Source organism: Ambystoma mexicanum, chromosome 8 (assembly GCF_040938575.1).
Source record: "Ambystoma mexicanum isolate Mex_15411 chromosome 8, UKY_AmexF1_1, whole genome shotgun sequence".
Taxonomy (NCBI): Eukaryota; Metazoa; Chordata; class Amphibia; order Caudata; family Ambystomatidae; genus Ambystoma; species Ambystoma mexicanum.
In genome coordinates, this window is record NC_090929.1 from 619,596,146 (window position 1) to 619,617,617 (window position 21,472).

A 21,472-nucleotide genomic window follows, 5' to 3' on the forward strand; every position below is an offset into this window, starting at 1 on the left:
TCCCTTACATGGTTCAGGTTCATCCACAAAGGATTTGAGGAACTGGACTTGGCTAGCTTATGGGCTAACCGACCCGGGCTATTACCCAGCTCCAAGGCGATGGTTAAGATAAAGTGTCAAGAAACCACTATTAGGAAGATGAAGAGAGTGTGTGCTGAACTGAGGATGAACGCCCCATATAGAATGTTTAAGCAACAAGAGGGCTTTGAGCCCCATCTGGATTGTGTGGTGCCCGCATACGCCCGAGCCTTATTCCTCCAAATGCGTACTAATATGCTCAAGGTGGCCGTCTTTACAGCAAGGTGGTCAAATGAAACAGACACACAATGTAAAGTGTGTGGGATCCTAGAGGAATCTATAAACCACTTTTTTTTGTTCTGCCAAGGATATACCAAGCTGAGGAGATGGAATTTGTTACCCCTTTTTCCCCACCAGATTGACTGAAACAGCACTTAGATTTTGTAAAAGTACTACTGTTGTAAACTCAGTTCCTTTATCTCCAAGTATCTACACAGAGCTTGGCTCCAAGAGCAGCAGTGTAAAGTAAAAGCATGTCCAAAATTATGCCATTGCCAATGAATTACAATGTGTAAATTATAAATTACTCACCGTAGTGACTAACGCACTCTTAGTCCCTTCCAAGGGATGGGAGATGAAATCTTTTTCACCAGAAAAAACCTTCTTCCCCTTTTAAATTTAGAGGTGCGGCACTGGGAGCATGCGCTGCCCTGACTCCGCCCACTGGCGCCACACCTCAGTCCCCATAGACGCGTCGGCAATAGATCAACATTTACTGAATGACACCAGTTTATTAGGGGGGGGATGGTGGGACGTATGGAGGAAAGGGGACTAAGGACTAAGAGTATGTTAGTCACTACGGTGAGTAACTTATAATTACTCTTACTTTCATCCCCTTTCATCCATACTGAATGGGAGATTGCAACTGAATGTAGCCCCAAGGTGGAGAGGAGACCCTACTTAAGCAAACAGGTTTCTAAGAACAGCCTGTCCGAAAGCTGCGTCTGATCTAGAACCGGCATCCAAACAGTAGTGCTTCCAGAAAGACGAAAGGGGTGGCCCACGTGGCCACCCTGCTTATGACTTGCCAGGGGACATGCCGCTGGAAGGCGATGGCCGTTGCCTTGGCTCTGACCGCATGGGCATGCACGTTGGCCGGCAGTGGCTTATGCTGTCCCTCCTAAGCTTTTTTGATGGCCGAGACCATCCAACAGGCTATGGAGGCCTTGGAGGCCTGATACCGCGGTCTTGATCTGCCGAAGGCGACGAAAAGTGCGTCCGACTTGCGGAAGCCCTTGGTCCTATCCAAGTAGAATTTCAGGGCACGCCCGACATCCAGGCAGTGCAGAACTCTCTGTGCCTCGTCTTTGGGCTCGGAAAAAACATAGGCAGCACTATTTCTTCTTTTAGATGGAATGCGGAAGACACCTTAGGTAGGAATGCTGGGTCTATCCGCAGGACTACTTTATCTCTGTGAAACATAGTATAGGGCTCTGAGGCGACCAGTGCCTAGATTTCGCTTATCCTACGAGCCGAGGTGAGGCCGACTAGCAAGGCCGTCTTAATCGTTACCGGCCTGATGTCCGCGGACGCCATTGGCTCAAATGGTTTGTGCGCCAGGGCACCCAACACTATACTGAGGTCCCACACGGTGTGTGGCCTCTTGACGGGCGGGTAGAGCCTGGCGAGACCCGTCAGATGCTTCTTGACAGTGGGGTTGGAAGAGGAGACTTCCTCTTCTGAGTTCCTGTAGGCCCCAATGGCAGCCAAGTAAGTGCGACAAGTGTCCACCTGCACACCCGAGTGAGCGAGGTGCGCCGAGAAGGAGAGCACGTATCCAAAGTACATGCAAGGGGGTTGATATCCTCAAGTCTGCCCAGTGGCAGAACCTGGTCCACTTGCTCTTATACTAGGCCCTGGTAGCTTTGCTTCCATCGCCCTGTATGATCTCTGGATTAGCATGGGACAGGCTGAGGTGTCCTAGCGTGACCAGATCAGGAACCACGCCATGAGGGCTAGTTTCTGTGGTGCGGGGTGAATGACCCTGCCCCCCTGCTGCGCCAGAAGATGTGCTGGGCCCGTCGGAAAGCGAATGGGAGGTCTCTCCGAGAGGCTGAGCAGCTCCGAGAACCATGGCTTGGCTGGCCACCATGGAGCTTATCAGAATGACGCTGAGTGGTGAGAGTCCTTGATCTTGCATATCACCCCGTTTATCAGCGGAATGGGTGGGAAGGCGTATGCTGCCATGCCGTTCCACTGAATCTGAAATGTGTCTCCCAGGGAGCCGGGTCCCTGCCCCTGCCAGGAGGCAAACTGCTGGCACCTCCTGTTGTGCCAGGAGGCAAAGAGGTCCACCTGGGGGTGTCCCCATCTGCTGAAGATCTCCTGAAGTACGAGGTCGTTCAGCTGTCACTCGTAATTGTGCACACCCAGTCTGCTGAGCCTGTCCGCCTCCAGGTTGGACTCCCCCAGAAGATGGACGGCTGTGAGTAGATTTTGTTCTCCAGGGCCCATTCCCACATGCTGACTGCCAGTCTGCACAGTGGAGGGGACCTTGTACCTCCCTGCTTGTTGACCTAGAACATGCTGGTCGAGTTGTCTGAAGGAGGAAGACCTAGCCCATGATAACCGGAAGGAAGGCGCCTAGTGCTAGCCAGATAGCCTTCAGTTCCAGCCAATTGATGTGGTACTCCTGCTGGGTCCAGGTGCCATGGATGCGATGGTTGTCCAGAGTGGGCCCCCCCATCCCTCGAGAGAGGAGTCTGTAGTGATGGTGACCTGCGGGGTAGGTTGCCAGAAGGGCTTTCCCGTCCTCAGGTTGCAGTCCCTGGACCACCATGTGAGGTCCGGGTGAAGAGAAGGGGGAACGCCGATGTCTCCGCCTGAGTGCTCCGCTCCTGGTTCCATGATGCAGCGAAGTGCGGCTGTATTCTCCTCATCCTGAGTCTCGTGTGGCGGACAGCCAATAGGACCACTGCCATGAGACCCAGTTGGTACCACCAGGCCGATGTCACTTCTCTGCTGAGGAAGTGCGCAGCAGCCCTCTTGATGGCCGTGAACTTGTCCTCCGAAGGAAAAACTCTCTCGAATCCTGTGTCCCAGATGAGCCCCAAGAAGGTAGAGTCTGTGTAGGCTGCAGCTGCGACTTCTTGAGATTGAACTAAAAGCCCAGATCGTGCAGTGTGTTCATGAGGGCATGAGAGGTGCGGTGCACCGCTTCCAGAGATTAAGCCCTGACAAGCCAGTTGTCGAGGTACAGATAGATGTGGTGGCCCTGAGCGCTGAGGAGGGCCGCCACTGCATTGTGTAGACTGGTAATGCCCCTGGGGGCCGAGTTGATAAAGGGAAGAACCTTGTATTGGAAATGGTAGCCCATGATCCTGAATCGTAGAAAAGAAAAATAAGGCAGCCAACTCGGGACGTGGATGTACGAGTCCTTCAGATCCAGGGAGCACATCCAGTCTCCCTTGAACAATGTCTCTGCTATTAAAGCTGGCGTAACCATCTTGAAGAGGTAGGGAGAGGTTGAGGGTGGAAAGGTCCAGCACAACTCTCAGCACAACTCTCAGGTCTGCCTGATTATTTTTCTGAATGGCGAAAATCCTGGAGTAGAAGCCCAAACCTCGCTTGGAGGCTGGGACTTCCTCCACTGCCTGGCTCTCGATGAGTGACCGGATCTCCGTCAAAAGAGTTGCTGTCCCAACCTGTGGGAGTGGAGGGGAAGAGGGAGGAGAGGCGGGGATGGGATGGGATGGGTAGGCAGTACCCAATGGATGCTACCGAGAGGATCCAGGGGTCCGCAAAATTCTGCCACCAGAACTTTGCATGGAGAGCAAGCCTGCCCCCCCCACTGGAGACACGTGGACCCGGAGGGGCATGTCATGCCTTCTTTCCCTCTGAGGCTGTTGCGGAGGAGGGGGACTGGAAAAAGCCCTTACGCCCCACCCCCTTTTGTTGTTTGCGCCGATGTTGGGTCGGCGAACGGTCAGGCTGCCTGGACCTCCACTCTTGGAAGCCGCGGAACCTTCCGTATGTACGCCCCTTGTCCGAGCGCTGCTGTGACTGGGAGTACATTTTGGGCGTGGTCTTTGTAAGGATGGATAAAGACTTGGCCGTTTGTGAGCTGCTGTTCTTTTTGTCCAGCTCCTCGTACGTGGTGGAGTGGAAGAGGTCACCCCCTCTTCAACGGAAGGTCTAATATGCGTTCCTGTACATCCGGGTTGAATTTAGTAGCAGAGCCAGGCTGTTCTTCCCATGTCCGTGCTAATGCAGATGACCCGGGCCAGAGGTGTCAATGTGGGCCACGGTGGACTCCATTAGGTCTTGCAACACCATCTTGGCCTCTGCCAGTCCCGCCTTGAATCGTGATTGGTTCTGCGCTGGAAGCTCTGGGAGGAAATTGGCAATTTCCTGCCTCTGGTTAACAGCTGCCAGCAAGGCATCCGCGTTCGCTTGACGAAGATGCAGGGACGCGTTGGAATACAGCTTCTTCCCGTACGCCTCCAAGATCATCTCCTCCTTGCCTGGCAGCGCCACAGAGGAAGCCGAGGACTGAGGCTTGGAGTATAGTGATGCCGCAGCGATCACTGAAGAGTGCTGCTGAGGGTGGGCCGATAGCAAGTGTGTATCCCCCTCCATCTGCCTGTACTTAGCGTCCAAGTGTCAATTGACCAGCTGGACTGAGTGGGGCTTGAGCCAGCCCTTCTTGGGCAAGGTGACTACGTCGTTCTGCATCAGGATCTCTGTTCTTGCTGCGGGACATAGCGCAAGCACTTCAGTGAGGACCCCCTCTGATGATTGCTCGACCTCGGGTTGAGAAAGGCCCAAGTACTCTGCCAGCCCCGCAAGACGTTCATGAAGGCCTTGGGGTCCGGTTGGTCCAACACTGGTGGAGGGGTGCTGGGAGCCGAGGGCTGGGGTATGGAGACCGGAGCCGAAGGCTGCAGCCGAGGCCGGTACAGAACCGCCTGCACAATCGGTTGAGGGCCCGGAGCAGGCCGCAGAGGCGGAGCATGGGCCAGGGGCATCTGTACTGGGGCCATCGGTGCCGGCGCCATTGGAGGGAGCACGTCCCAGAGGATCACCCCCATCCGAGAAGATTTCATGAGCCTGAGGAACCTTTAAAAAAATCTGTCCTCACAGGCCAGTGGGGTGGGTAGGCGATATTGACGGGTTAGCGGGCGGCTGCTGGAGCCGTTGTGTATCCGGTTTATACTGACGCAGTGGAAACCTGCCCTGCGCAAATGAAGGGTAGGCTGTATGTCACATACCTGGAAGGCCCCAGTCCCACCTTGACGCACGTTCCTCCACCTGCTCCCTGCCTTGGTGCGGTATTGGCCAGATGTCAGAAATGTCTGGCACGGCAGCCATTTTGTCGAGCTACATTCCACATGCCTGCGTCGTGTTGCTTGGCTCACTGGGCCCAGCCCCATCCAGGACTCTAGAGTGCGGATCATGAGGCCTACCCTGTTCCTCAGGCCGAGACCTGGAAGGTGTTTCGCCCTCGGCAGATTTGCCGGTAGAACTGCGAATAGGCAACCCCTCTGACATATTGCCAGTATTAGGGCATGGCCTCTCGGGTGAAGACCTGGTAAAAGAACCTTCCGGTCCCTCAGCACTGTCACCGGGAGGATCGACGGACCCCTCGGCTTGCCAGCCGGTAGCTGATTTAGCCTCGGTACTCGTGCTGGTATGAAAACCTGAGCGGCTACTCCCGCGCGGGTGAGACCCTGGAAAGGAGTCTCCCTTACGCGGTGCGCTGGAAATGATTGACCCTACCTTGGGCCTGGATCAATGATTGACGTAGTCCTTCAGGTCCTTTGGAGGTGATCTCTGGAAGAGCTCCCTCTACCTGGCTAGTCTATTCTTCAGAGACCTCGATGAGTGTGCGTTGTACGCGGTACAAGCTTGCCAGCCGTGATCTGGGCCAAGGCAACGTGGAAAGTTGGAAAGAGCCTGTCGCAGGATGGACACCTGCCGAAGTCTATATGCGACGGGGAGGACCGTGACGCCTGAGGGCCAAGTACCTGAATGATAAAAAGACAGAAAGACAGAAGAGAAGTATCTGTGCGTAGAATTACATGGCCGAAGCCAAACCCAGGAGCGCTGGTGAATTTGGCCCGTTCCCGTCGATGCGGAAAAGGGGACTGAGGTGTGGCGGCGGAGTCAGGGTAGCGCATGCTCCCAGGCACGCACCCCCACGCGCCTCTAAATTTAAAGGGGAAGAAGGTTTTTTCTGGTGGAAAATGTTCCGTCTGCCATCCCTTGGAAGGGACGCCCATGCAGTATGGAGGAAAGGGGACGGGACGTAAGAGTACAATGATGTATTTAAAACTTATAAAATAGTGTAGATTTTATTTTTGTATATGAAAAGTGTTGGGTGCTATATGGAACTGTATTTTATGGATTACTGGTATTAACATGTTTTATATCTATTGTGATAAGATGCTTTTGTGTTTTTAAACCAAATAAAGGTATGTTACAACACAAAATGTCTTTCAACAGCACACAAAAGCTGTCAAAGTTTAGGCAAGAGTCTCAGGCATTCAATGGGTTCCTAGGAGCTCATTCTATTTAAAGCAGCCAATACTAGCGAAAAGCCTTTGGCTAGAAGTAAAAGGACTGTCAATGTCGCGGTTCTGCTGGTAAAGTGCAGATGTTGCAGGTGTCCTAAAAAAAAAGGATCCTCAACAACATTGCTGTAGCCAAGAATGAAGACCAAGATAATGAAGTGTGCTGCTGCCACTCTGGCAGCTGTCATTGCTGCATCAGTAGGCAGGGTGGTGGACCAGCGGTTCAAGCAAGGTAAAATAAAATATAGGGCAGTAGTAAATCAAGGCATCAACCTACTATCAGTCCTTTCCAGTAGTGTCAGGGTCCCAGACATAAGGAAATCCGGGCAGAAAAATGCAAGTGCCATTTAATGAAACCTGGAGTGCTGGAGGGGAGTACATTTCTGCTTGCACAATAAAGGGACGGGAGCAGCGTTATGGTTCCCTTTTTAAATTTGGAGTGAGGTCTGGATTACACAAAACCCAGCCATAGAGTACCATCAGATTTTAGACTCAGGAGCATGTGAAGAGCCTTAGTTCCCCTAGGGTGTGTTAATCTCCTGGCTGCTTCAGGAAAAGTCTTGGTGCTTGACGAAGATATGGGCCAACTAACCTTTTCCATATACTGTTATGGGCGCTGGATGCACATCCAGCACTCAATCAGGCACACTGTAAAATTCAAATATTTTGCAGACACCTAATCAGGCTGGTCCCAGACTTCTTCCCAGGCAAACATTCAGGATATGGAAACCGAAGTGAATCCTATTAGGTGATGGAGAATTGCTCCCCCAGAGAGAAGGCGTAGATATTGATAAACCACCAGGCTTTGGGTAATGAAGCAGCCAGTTTCTAAGAAATTGTGCTCTACCTTCAGAGAATATATCGGTTGCCAAAGTCCCTTTCTCAGTACTGTACTCGCCTTGTCCAGGTCATGAATGGGCTCCGGTAACAAAAGGTTGGCACTAACATCATGCACCTCAACCAGTGGCCACTAAACATCCTTTAGAAAGCCTCTGAACCGGAAAAGCAACTTCCTATCTAGTACAGATAAACCCTTCTGAAAGCCCCAACCTGCGCTGTATGGAGTCCACCTTACCCAAGTCTGAATTCTATCAGCTCAGAATGAAATGCACTGTAGCATACTGATCTGGCCCTCTTCCTTCAGTCAAAATGTGCTGAAGGGAGCATTTGAGGGATCCATGTGCTATTCCTGCACAGAATACCCAGTTGACATAGGCTCTGTAAGGATCCACAGCAGAGAAGGGATAGGTGCCTGTGGCATTCATCGTATGACTCCTATCAGAGGGCCAAAAGCAAAAAGGAAAAATTGAACTGAAGCCAAATAGATTCAAAACAGAAATGGAAGAAAAGGTATTTACGTCTAAGCTACACAGATCATAAAAGAAAAACAAAATCACTGCGGAAGAAATTGAAAGTAAGAATTAAAAATTGTAATAAAAATCACATTTCGTGGCAGGCGGAAAAACAGAAGTGTGGGCTGACTTGTTGGACAATATGTTTATGGGGCTGGTGCAAGAAATTATTCTTGGTGTGATGAATATGAAGGGGTCATCACTCCTTTCCCAGCAGTGACCATGTGGCCAGGGGACGGCAGCCACTAACTGATCCAGATCCTGGGGGAAGCTATATGAGGGAGGATCACATGGGGGGGAGGCAAACCCCAAGCAGTGACATGACATTATCAGTATTCCCCTTTTTCTTTTGAGGATACCCCATCCATTCTCCATGCCTTAATGGCACATTGTCATACCTGCCCTCACCCACCTAGGAAGGTTACTGGATAAAGGTTCCCATACTCTGTACACAAATCATCAAAATCAGACTTGCCTTTCAAAACTACTGAAAACACTTTTCCATAATTTTCTTTCAAGCATCAAGAAATTACTTCCTTTTACCTAAATATGAAAATACTGGGTTGAAGATGAGTCTAATAATGAAGTTCGGTGGAGGCCAAGAGCACAAGCTGCGCTCTAGTTGTTGAAGGAAAAGGCAAGCTGCCACGAGAGTTAAACCGGTGCACCAGCTAACAGACGGTGGCTGGAGAATTCTAGTCTGCTCTGTGTCGACCGAGGGACTGATGGGCTGGTGCGAGGTCCGTGGAGTCAATCGGGTCACAGAAGGAACCAAGGGACGCCTACTTTAGGGGACGGTATGCTGGGAAGACACCAGAAGCAGACAAGAAGCTTTAGAGCCTTCGGAGGTACCGAAAGGCAGCCTCCACACCGCCCGAGCCTGGAGAGACGCCAAACAGAAGAGAAGGAGCCGCGAGAGGCACAGAAGCTGCGAAGCAGAGGCAGCGAGAGGAAGCGGACGCCAAAGAGCTGCAGGCTTGCCGTGGGGGAACCTATACAGGCCATCAAGAGCTGGTGAGTCCACCCAAGGGAAGCAGGAACACCAGGGCGTATTGGCAACCCTCCCGAAAGAAAACATTGAATGAAGTGTATAACAAAGTGCGTGCAAGTGAATATTACTTAAAGAGATAGAACAAAAGAAATATAAGCGACTGTCAAGTTTGTAAATGTATGCCATATACCTACAAGAAAAACCCTGGCAGGATAAGCAGAGTCAAGACAGAACAGAATACACAAGAGACTATTAAGTCTGTAAGTGTGTGCAGCACACATATGAGAAAAGTCCTGGCAGGACAGTATACCAGATCTGAAATTACGAAAGCTCGAGCAAAAATGAATTTTGAAGCTGAACTCTGTTAAAGAAGGATTAAACCTCGCGATTGAATCAGGACTTTTTGTCCACTAATTGCCCTGTCTGTGGCAATCAAAAAATGCTGCATTACGTACTAGTAAGAAAAAATTACCACTAGACAAGTAAAATGGTAAAACAGCACCCCTTTTTATAAATATTTCATAATTGGCGGAAAACATAATCTGCTGTAAAATTTCACCATTGAAGAGAAAACAGAAGTCTCCGATTTATTAGATAGAAGTTTTGGCATTTTGTATGCCTCAGCTATATTTATTCGTAAAAAATATTCACCATAAAAAAACATGCATTTAAAAGTGCCCTTTGATTAAAGATCTTTATAAGAGACAATCTATAAATTGCTATTTACCTAATGACCACATAATAAATGTTTGGCCTCTTTGGAAATAGACTAACATCTAAGATGGCGGACGATCAGCATAAACACACGTTGTAGCCTTCAATGGAATGTATAAAAGCACTGGGTCACATGACCGCGCTAGCGCTTTCCGTGGATCCTTGAAGGAAAACTACAGCGGTATTCGATAATCCAAGTAAAGGAAAGACGCTTTATTTCTTTTGAACAAATTTAAGGAGCATTTGGATAATAGCTTAGTCTACAAATGCTATACTGGTCTGCTTCTTTTAATAGGAAACACATTTTTGGAAAAAGTCTTCTGTGCAAGTGCAACACAGCAAATGTGCCCGTCGCAACGAACATCGTAGGAAGCAAGCTCTTTGAAAAAACCGCCTGCTTGCTCGGAAATACCTTGAAGGTAATGAATCAACCACTAACCGCCACAGGATGGGTTTAAAGTTTAAAATTAACAAAATTAATTGATGGGTATCTTAAATAATTAGTAGTGTTTCCCGTTTATTGTCATTTGCAATAGGTGGCTGTAACGTAGATGAGATTTCAATTGGTGAACACACCATTAAGAAGATGCAGCTCTAAAATATTGTGGATGCATGTCAAACAAGTTAAATGAATTAAGGTAACTGCATTGATACAACAGGGTTCAGTGTAGTAACAATTGCTAAATCCTATGAAACTCTGGATTAATATCAAAAGATACTAGTAACATTGATATAGTCAAATCTACATTAAGTGTGTACAAATAACCTTTTCTGAAATGTGTTATAACAGTAGAAGAGAGCCAAAATATTTTCTTATTGTTCTCTTCCTAGTGTGTGCAATCATTGCTACTGTTTGAATAAATGCACAGATCATTTCAGAAATGGTTCCTCACATGCCACTCAAGAAATAAAAGGTTAGTGACATATCCATTACGCACTAGGCAGGGAGATGTTTATATTTTGTAGTTTTTAATAACCAATATTATACTTTGTTTTTTATAGTTCTGCACACGTACAAAGACAGATGTCAGGCAATGCACACTGTCCTGAATAAGACTACAAACAAGAAAAGTCCTGAAGACGGGTCCAACAAACTACGTTATTAAGATTAATCCAGATAGGTTCTTTTGGTGAACCCAGAAACACCACTAAGTGTCGACACAAAGATATATACCTTAAGTTTGGGAAGAATTGTTCAAAGGGTTGATTTTTACAACTTCCCCTCACCTTTCCATACTAACCTCACTTTCATTTGAAATGATATGAAAGGTTTTGATGAAATGTGTTGTGAAATTTTGTTCATTGTTGGTACACATTACTCTGTGTGCTTTTTATGTTTTTTAGAAAAATGTTGGTGTTTTGTATACGATAATGATAAAAATATGTATTTTCATCATTTTATGTCTCTCAGTCTTAATTAAGACTATTCTCCCATTGTCTGTTGTGTATAGCCTGTCACACCCCTTGGATGTGAAGCAGGGAAGTTGTTCAGTGGAATTTGTATATATAGGACAGTATACCAGTCAGATTTAAGTCACAAGAGAAAAGCCCTGGCAGGAGAGTATACCAGGCAGATGCAAGCTGCAAAAGTATTAATATAATAAAGTCCTGGTAAGGAAGCATACCACACAAAGTCAAGTTGAACAGTGTGTAAAAGACATCACCTAACGAAGTGCTGATAAGGATCCAGCAGGGCTGGCAAAAGGCAGAGTTAAAATATATAAAAGAGGAGAGAAAACCTGTCAGGAGACTACACCAGGTATCGTACCAAGATACAGACTAACAGCCAAGTTGTGTTGTATACAACTTGTGTTATTGATCAAGAGAAACCCAAGGCACTGATTCTTGAAAGTATAAAACAGAGTGAAGAGAAATCCAAGGGAAGCGAACCATCCTCTGGAACAAGGAACTCCATCTTTTTGGAACTTGGAGTTAGGCATTTGCTTTTTAAACATTGGTACACTACTCAAGGCCAGAGACATTTTTCCTTTTCAGCTTAGAGTTTATTTTTAAAATATGAGGGCCAGGATAGTCCTTTGGACACAGGATGTTTTGCTTTAGACATCTTGACATTGGACGGACCCTTTGATTTACGTAAGGAAACACCTCTAAAAATATTGACAGTTATATTTCCCAACTCCCTTTTATTTTAAGTAGTTGGGCCAAACCATTAATCAATGGTGTCCGTCTCATATTCCTGACTCCTCACATGGGGTAAGGGGGGTGGAGGGTGTTCTAAATTTAAAGTTACAACTTTCCCTACGTAAAGGACAGTTGCCAAAGGAACAGGATTTCACACAAATTGGGAATGAGCAAAGTTATCTGGAGAGAGAGGAGTACATTCTGATGCAAGGATGAATAACCTCTAAAAAATGCAGCTTGTAATTTTAAAGAAAAAGAATATACTTCACAATTTTAGGGGAGGCAATTAAATATTTATTTGATAATCAGCACAAGAGGTCCCTGTGATTGTAGAAATGGAACTTCAATGGACCCTCTACCCTGTCCGTTATTAGTTGATAGTCGAGATTAGAATGAGCGCTCTTTGGCATGCAGAATCCACACCTCAAATGGTTCACAACGTGCAGCTCCATGCAATACCTGCTTCCTCTACAGATTTCTGTAGTGCTTCTGCAAGTTCTTGATCTGCAATATCCTCTGGCTGCATGTCTTCCCGCCCCGGTCCATAAGCCAGTCTTGCACACTCCGGAAGTTCCCCCTCTGGTAAGAAGGCAGTGTGAGTGCCCGTAGTACCAATCACCACAAAGTTATTTTTCAAATCAATGGAGCACTAAAAGAAAAATAGAAATGTGCACAGAAACTGGTATCTAGCAGAGAACACAATTTACTGAAAACAGTGCAATGACTTATACTGTAACCAGATGGCACAACATGTGTTCGCTCCTGAGCAATTAGTACACAGAGCTGTGTGTTCTTCCAGACAAAGCAGCAAAACAGACCCTACCAGCTAGTCAAGCAAAAGAACAAAGGCAGAGCATCCATTCAGTCATTCCAAAGTGGAGTACCTTCCTTCACCTGAGCACAAGGGTCTGTGTGCTTCCTCAGTCACGTAAAAGCAAACATGACGGTGTGGCCCTTCAGATAAATGTAGTGACATGCTCCCTACAATCAATTACAAATATCTGTGTGCACCAAAAGTCAATAATTTGGGGTAGGATGCCCTGTCGATAAGTGAGACATGCCACCAAGATGCCCTGAAAATGTCTAGCAGCACATAAAAGCCCTCTCCGTCAACACAAACAGACACACAAAGAAAGAAGGAATACCACTATTACCTGGTGTCGTTTAAGCATATCCAGTCCAAGGAGCATATCCATGGGCTGCTCTTCAAGTATTGAGAAGGAACATGGCAAGAAATCTCCTTCAATCTGAACTTGAGCTGGAGAACACAAGATATTCATTGCTAATGCAACTCAGGTAATCGAAGTATGTCAATTAAAAACATTTCTAACCAGAATAAAGTAAAGATTACTCACTATAACAACTTCTGAATTCTTTAGTTCTACCCACAGGATGTGCTAGCACAACCCACATTTGTCTGCACTGCCACAGCCATCATGTTGCCGACACTTAACCAGAACTTTTCTTGGTTAGTAAAATGAAACCTATTGGGGCCATAAGAGTAGAAGGGGGAGCGGGTTGTAGGAGTGAAGGAGCTGAAGGACTTACAGGAGCCAATAAGGCATTCAAGTTTAACTTACATGTGTAATCATAAGTTCATTCAGCCCTTCCTAGAGGACAATTCCAAAGCAGTCAGTACACGGACTGATCATCAATGCTGGATAGAAAATGCTGTAGTTCCTACTGTACTCTTACTAGTTCCCGCATGATGGGGACGGGATAAGAGTCTTTAACAGCAAAACGTGCACTTTCTCTCTGAGAAATTGTATGCTATGGCATGCGTGAAAGCTCAGACTCCGCCACTTGCTCTCATTTATATTAGTTGCTTTAGCACTGAGAGGACCAGCAGGGCTAACTACCTTGTTTAGGTGGAAGGAGCAAGGGTGTATGGATGAAAGAACTTAGGACTAGGAGAACGGTAGTCAATACAGTGAGTAAATCTTCCTTACTGCTATGTCCCATCCCCTTACTACTGTCACTACAGAGACCATGTTCTTGAGTATTGCCTGAACAAATTGAGCATTTGCACTGTAGCTTCTATTAAACGAGTAATGCCTGCAGAAAGCTAGCGGGGAAGCCCATGTAGCTGTAGCGCAAATTGCTTTGCAAGGTACATGGTGTTGAAAGGCTACTGCAGAGTGGAGCAGAGTGTGCTGCAGTGAACGCAGTCTGTCCCCACTGTTGATTGCCTTTCTGAGGAGAAGCCTGCCAGAACCTATATGTTCATTAATGCTGCACGAAAAAAAAGCGAACTGCGGCAGAGTGTGCTGCTGTTGAGGCTTCTGTGGTTGGTTGCTCCGGTTAGAAGATCTCTGCACATTTCTGACAACAATGTAGGCTAGGTCTTATACTGATATTTGTCCCATTAAGAACTGCACGTTTGGACCTCCCATCGCCTTTTGTACATCTACCCAATTTTAGGTGCACATTTCAACATTGTTACTACTGTTTTGCCTTCATGCCTACTCCCAGCTCCTCACGTTACAATCTTCAAGGTGGGCCAATGAAAAGTCAATCTCCTGCCCAATTGATTGCGACAGCTATGTCTGACTCCACAGTTATCTAATGAAGGCAAACTGGGTTAGGGAACAGTAAATAAGTGCGATTTGGGGAACATTTCAAGTTATTTTCCAGTGGCTCCAGACCCCATTGGTGTGAACGGGAGTTTGATTCTTTCCTCTTCTATAATGGAGGCTCCAGATGTCCCAAGTGTTTTGAATAGTGAGGCAGGTGTTCAGGCTCTGAACATCGATCATCCTTTTGAGGAGGTTGAAAGCTTATTTCTTCAGTTGTGTCAGCGCCTAGAAAATGAGTCCTTCAAGGGGACTATGCATTAAGATATGAACTCCATTTTAGCCACTGTTAAGATGGGTTTCTAAAATCTGACCTGGCGGACAGATTTCAGGAGGCCACCCTAGTTATGGTGCACAGGAACATTGAGAGGTTAGCCAAACCCAATTTAGAGAGTGGTCAAGGCTTATTCTCAGGAGTGAGTGTTGTCGGGGGGTCCACAATGAGTCCACACAGTTGTAGCACACAATAATTCTGCTTAAACAATACCTATTTATTATTATTATTATAGGCCCAAGACAGACTAGAAAAATGAAACAAGTAGGTAATATCACACAACACTCAGTTATAAGAATACATATACATACAGTCACCTGTGGTTTTTACAAATGCATTAAATTCACTAACACCTGAAAGGAAGGTAAGTAATGATGCAGTAAGGAAAACCAGCACACAAGAATAATACCCTACGCTTTTAAGTCCAATCCCTATGTTAAATGGGGCTTGGGGCCCAAAAGTCACAAAAGCTTCACTTCAGAGAGTGGACAAATGTAGGAAAAGATTTGTGATGGTGAACATTTTTCCAGAAGACTTCTCAACAATATCAGTAAAACTATTTTCTGATCCTTTAGAACAGCTTTTAGAACAAGTGTTTAAAAAGCGGTGAAATGGAATAAACCAACGTTTATTCTAAGGTTTATTATAAGGGAGACAAGGGCGGCTAAAAGTATTGTGAGTACTCACTCCCTGATTCCAATTTTGCCAAGTGACTAGGTAGGTAAATTGGCAATCGCTGGAGGTAGGTTTTCCTGCCGCTGGATCCAGTAGAGGAAGCCAAGGATCTGCGGGTTCCGGTCCAGGAGCTGAATGCAACTCTTTCTGATGGAGAAATGCAGCAGGAACCGGTGCAGGCCTATTCAAGACACTACCACACGGAGGAAAGCTGGTTCCACCGAGTCACTGCACATGGGCGACAGCAGGCATCGCTTCAGTCACGATCGAAGAAGACCTTCCAGGACAGTATCCCTTGATGCTGGGAAGCTGAAACTTGGCAGGTAGGCGACTTGTAGAACAAGCTGGCAATCACTGAAGTTCTGGGCTAAAAACACAGAAAGGCAACACTTCTGGCGCGGTAGCTAAAATCGGAGCTCGACGACCACCAGGTGGTCCAGGGATGATTCCGAGGGCTCAGAACTGCAGGAAAGCAAGAAGGCGTTGAGACTGGTTTGTCCCACCAGTTTAAGGGTCGAAGCATGCAGAGGATCTTCTTAGATCACGTAGTCCAGCAGAGCAATTACAGGAAAGGTTCCAGGCCTCTTCACAAGTCAGCTATATGTCTTCAGTCGGCTGCACAGCTACACAGGACCACCATGGGTTTCACTCATGCATGCACACCACACTTTCTTTCACCATGGTTGTGGAATGGGACCAGACAGTCCCACCCACTTCCTGAGTCCACACACAAATGGCATGCATTAGCCTGTGAAAACAACAGGTTTCCTGAGCAAATTCATGACCATATTAGGGATTTCCTGACCTGAGAAGGCAGGAAAAAGCAATATGGGCAAAGAAGTGAAAAATCTCGTGGCACAGCCATTTCCGGCCACTCGCCACGTTTCGTAGCCAGATGTGGTAAACACAAATTTGCAAACTAAAAGTACTGCAAAAATTGTAAAAGTTTAACTGCTGCCACCAGCTTGTCTTTAGGCACATATGACATGATAGTTTATTTATATAGCGCATATACGCAATGTATTTCAAAAGTATAAAATATAAAAGTAACCAAAATTCCCAGTGTAAAAGTCTACAGTGATACAGACATATCCCCTGGCACTGCATTGTAAGATGTGGAGTGCACGGTTAGAAAAGTTACTAAAACAGGTAAAAAGTAAAACAACAAAAGGAAAACAGTTTCCCAGTACTGATAGTCTTAAGGACTGATCAGTTCCCCATGCCAAATGAGCAAAACGTCAGGGAAGTGAAGTTGAAGGCCTCACTTCTCTGTAAAAAGTCAGGACAAGTCCAAAAACAAAAGCAAAACATTTAGGGTCCATAGAAAGTGTAGGGAACATTGCCTAAAAGATAAATCTTTTCTAACAGTCACTCCTTCATTGTTTTGAAAATTCCACATTAAAGGTTTCTGTGTTCGGGATTCCAAGATGGCCACGGTAGCGTAGAGTCGCGGCTGTGTGAATTCTGACCCTGCAGCACCCCACCGACTGACAACCGCACAAATCGCTCGGCAACAGAGGCTCCCGAGAAGTACTGTGCACAAAGGCACCCTGCGAAAGTAGCCAGGAAGAAAATTGCTGCTGCGGGACTGGTGGATTGCGGTGTAAGGTGGGTGCACACATCACCCTGCCCCAGCGGGACAAGTGCTAGGGTGGCCCCGGCTGCATCACAGCGGTCACGGGCTTCACAGCACGCGTGCAAACCAGGGCTTATCTCCCGCAAAATTAAGACAACCCGCGAGGCATCCCCCAGGCAAGAACGTAACAGGGCCATTCAGGACAGCACCTGGGAGGGACAGAGCATCCCGCAGTGTGACCAGCAACACGCTGTAATAGAGGGACAAGGGCGCCTCATCCCCCTCAGCAAAGACCCAGGACAGTATAAGGCACAAACCACAACTAGGAGCAGCCAGCCGCAGGGACCCGAGCATTCATAGAGCACAGGCAGAATGGCAGCTACGTCATAGCTGCCTGCAAACACATGCCCATGGAGGGATACGATAAGTACAGCAGAGGAAGGAATAAGAGGTATCCCTCTTCCCCAACACGCTTCAACAGGAATACTATCTGCAGGAAAAGAAAGAGGAGCCCCCACTCCCCCCCAACCCACACATCAACAGTGAAAGCACCACCACAGGGCCCGCACAATACCCTAGCACAGACAAATCAGCACCTAATCAGGCAAGGAAGTGCAACAACCAACAGGCTGCTACAGACTGGGACAGGCGCCCAGCCGCCTGCCAGCAGTGGGGGACCAGCGTCAGAAGGAAGAGGAGACCCTCGCCATAGGGCCCACATAATACCACAGCACTGCGAACCGGCCAACCCAACCCTTGGTAAGGGAGAGGGTGCAACATCCAACCGGCCACCACAGATGGGGGCAGAGACATACGCTCAGGGCACAAACACAGCTGACTCCACGGAGGAGGGTCCTACAAGCAGATGAAAGGCTCATATTGGTGTCTCTTAATTGAGGTGCAGCCGGGGAAGCAGATCACGTCGCGCTGGCCCCACAATGGAAGGTTCCATGTGTTAATATCCCTGCAAAAATATTGCGATACAAAAACATTGCCATATTTTTGCAGCGATATTGATCCATGGACCCTGCGCAACCCCTGCATTATTCTAAATGTGTGGGAGACACCCCTACAACTCCCCCTCCAACAAATTATCCCCCCCAAAAATATTGCCTATGACGAGACAGACGACCATATGAACGGTCATATATTTGGTGGGGATAATATGTAGGGATACCCAGTGGAAGCAGTAAATGCCTGGCAATAAAGGAAAGAAAGCGGTGAAGTAGTAACAAGTGCAATCCACACCCAAGCAAAACCCCCTACAGGAGTGCCGGTCCAGAGCAGTACAGGCACCCAGAGAAGAGGACGACACTCAGGACACGACAAAGACAGTGGAAAGCGGCATGGCCGCCTCAAAGGAGGAAATGGAATGCTGCCTCCAGTCAATCCAGGATTAACTCACTGCGTCGCTGCAAGCACAATTTCACGCGCTTACCACAGAAATTAAAGCAAAACTGGCTGACATACGCAAAGACGGGGAGAGAGTCGACACCAATGAAAGGGCACAGCAGGACCTGACGCAGGACACATCGAGATCGGTGGACCACTTCGACCATCTAGCCAGGACGACTCAACACTGAACTCCAATGTGATGACCTCGAGAACATGTTGCGCCGGGCCAATATCTGCATTCAGAATCTTCCAGGTGATGTACGGGATGTAGACCTTAAAGAGCAAGTGAGAAATATCCTTAAAGATCTGCTGGGCGTCGAGGGGGAGACGGATGTCCCGATAGACAGGATTCACCATGTAGGACCAATACGCAATGACCCGGGGGCTCGCCCGAGGGACACCCTGGCCGCAATGGCCTCTTACCCACAAAAAGAACTGATCCTTAGTGCGGCGAGGAAAGCTGCGCCAAATTACTACTGCGGGAATGAGATACAACTCTATTGTGATGACTCAAAAATCATTACATGCAAACTGACTCAAGTACAGACTAGAAAACACCCACCTTAATTATCTTCGGGATCTGTGGTTCCTTCCGTACTCAGAAGTGAATGGGAGAATACCTAGAAGCCCCTCCACAATCCGACTTCGAAGGGTCTGACCGCGGTGGAACCTTCAGGGAAAACCCCTAAAGGTGAAAAACCCTGTGAAGGGCTGCTAGAGAGCATAGTTTCCTGAATGCTGCTCCCTGGAGGTGATTCTATTCGTAATGGCTAACCCCTTCGCTGGATATTCCTAATCTCCTCCGATCTCAAAATGGTGCTATGCGCAAATAAACACAAAGGGACTAATTTAAACAAAAGATCAATAAGGCAGGCAAGAAGGGAGTATCTCAGCTAGCGTCTAGTAGGCTTACCCTGGAGTCAAATGAATCTGGCCCGGAATACTGGAGGGAAAAGGTCCGGGAAGGGAGTCTTGGAGAAGACAGATGGAACAGAATAGCCTAACAAAATACAGATGGAGATCAGACTGATTCACCCCTCTAGCCTACCCCTGCTATGTGTAGTGGAATGTCTATAAATCTTACCGCCCGGAGGAGGTTCCTGGAAGATAATGGTTTCGCTAGTGCAGAGAATGAAGTTGTAGTGATTTGGTCCGTGTGCAGATATGACTGAGTTCTAGAGATTAGTGGAGAGTAAGGAGGGGTTCAATGCAATTTCGAGAAAGGAAATACGAAAAGAAAGAAACTCGTCTGGCTTTCAGAAAAACGTACTGGGACTCGAGTCCTAATGATTCCGGGTGATGGACAAACTCCTGAAAGAAAAGGCTCCTCTATATCAGCGGGAGCAGAGGGGATGTAATCACGTTCTGCTGTTTGCCTAGAGCGGCATGCGAGAGGAAACGCAAACAAACAGAAATGAGCATGGAGTTGAAAGCCGGATCTCCGGGAAGTAGGTATAAGATTTGCGAGGCAAATGAACGAATTCCTACTTACGTCTGCGAAGCGTAGCTTGCCTCTGGGTAGAGAGTAGCAACGCGCCGATGTGCGAGCGATGGATCCGGAAATACTGCTCGCCAGTCTAGGGGCGTGGCTACTGCGAGTGGAACATCCGCTAGACCGTTACTCACAGCTACGTGACCATCCATGTTGGAAGGACAAAAGGGGCGCCGAAAATCTCGTCTGTCATGCCGTGGTCTGTGTAAACCACGGATCATCACACTCTACCAAGACACATCACAACTCACTCTGCAGAAGAGAAGGGATATGAGAAGTCTTTTAGAACATCTGCAAGCCACAAAGATCACCTATGGGGGATTGGTGGGGGGGGAGGGTGGTTGGACAATCGTGTGCAGGAGGTGGTGGGGGGCACGTTTAGGTTAACTCACGAGGATAGAGATCATGGGGTAGGGGGGTACACGGGGACAAATGGATGACCATTACACTGACTAGCAAAAGGAGGATTCCCAGCAGTGGGCACACTATGACAAACCCGGACATTCCAGTGCCTGACACTAACATTAGGGGGCTGAATACCCTAGTGAAACTGCGGAAATTAGAACATCTTTCCATGCAAATTATCCAGGTGAACGCCAAAAATCAGTAGGGGTGCTCCTAGCATTCAAAACCAGTGTCCAGGCCTCAATAGTGAACATACAAGTGGATAAGGAAGGCCGCTATTTTTTCATTTTTGCTACACTGGGCCAGATTACCCTGCAAATATCCTCAATATATGCCCCGAATACAGGACAAGAGAGCTTCCTAAAATCGGTCCTATCGCGTCTAGAGGAATTTGGGGAAGGAGAGACCATCCTGCTAGAGGACTAACATTGCATTGAACCTGGCGCGGGACAGAAATATGAGTGCCAAATATGCCCGGCCCCCGGTGTCCAAAGCCCTGGATGCCAAATTTGAACAACTGGCACTTAGGGATGTATGGACGGTGCTGAGGGGAAATGAGGTGGCATACAAACATTACTTCCACTTCCATAAATAGTTTTCTAGGACCGACTACATTTGTGCATCAACAACTTAATAGGCCGTATCTCCGACATCGCAACACATATTATTACCATGTCCGACCACGGCAGATAACGCTTGCCCTCCCCAATAGGAGAAACTCTCTATGGACATGGAAATTCACAACGGGACTGCTGGCAGATCAGGTCATCTGCGAGGAGTGGGCGAAGAAAATTCGTGAATTTTTGTCCTTAAATTCCAGCGGGGAGACCAGCATAGCCACTAGATGGGATACCTTCAAGGCAACCATAAGGGGTGACATCATAGCGGTAGCAGCATACAGGGGAAAACAAAGGAAGAAAGTAGAAGAAGATCTCGAAAAAGAACTGAGAGACATAATGAAGCAAATGGAGACAGACTCCAGTATGTGGCTCCAGAGGGCGTACAGGGACACTAGGGGCAAATTAAACCTGATACCCACGAAACATGCGGAAAAAAGCCTACTCTCTCTCATGCAAAAATACTACATTAAAGCGAACAAGGCGGATAAATTACTAGCGCGACAACTGAGAAAGAAAGACGCAACCCAAACCATCCTAGGGGTAGAGGGCCCAGGCGGTTGGAAGGGGGGGGGGGTGGGGGCAGTGGTTACAACAACTGATCAAATCACGGCACAATTTCAAACCTTCCATTCAACCCTATATAAATCGGAACACCCAGACCCGCAACTCCAAT

At 47.6% G+C, this 21,472-nt stretch overlaps 1 protein-coding gene across 2 annotated transcripts in view; it reads right to left on the bottom strand.

The window, feature by feature from the left end:
* Positions 1-21,472, bottom strand: part of LOC138472243 (protein DDI1 homolog 2-like) — a 996,683-nt gene that overhangs the window by 260,792 nt on the left and 714,419 nt on the right. For both annotated transcript variants that reach the window (XM_069610322.1, XM_069610323.1), the window contains exons 7-8: positions 12,944-13,047; positions 12,249-12,438 (exon numbers count right to left, since the gene is read on the bottom strand). In XM_069610322.1, the coding sequence (XP_069466423.1) occupies positions 12,249-12,438; positions 12,944-13,047 (294 nt within the window). The remainder of the gene's footprint in view (positions 1-12,248; positions 12,439-12,943; positions 13,048-21,472) is intronic.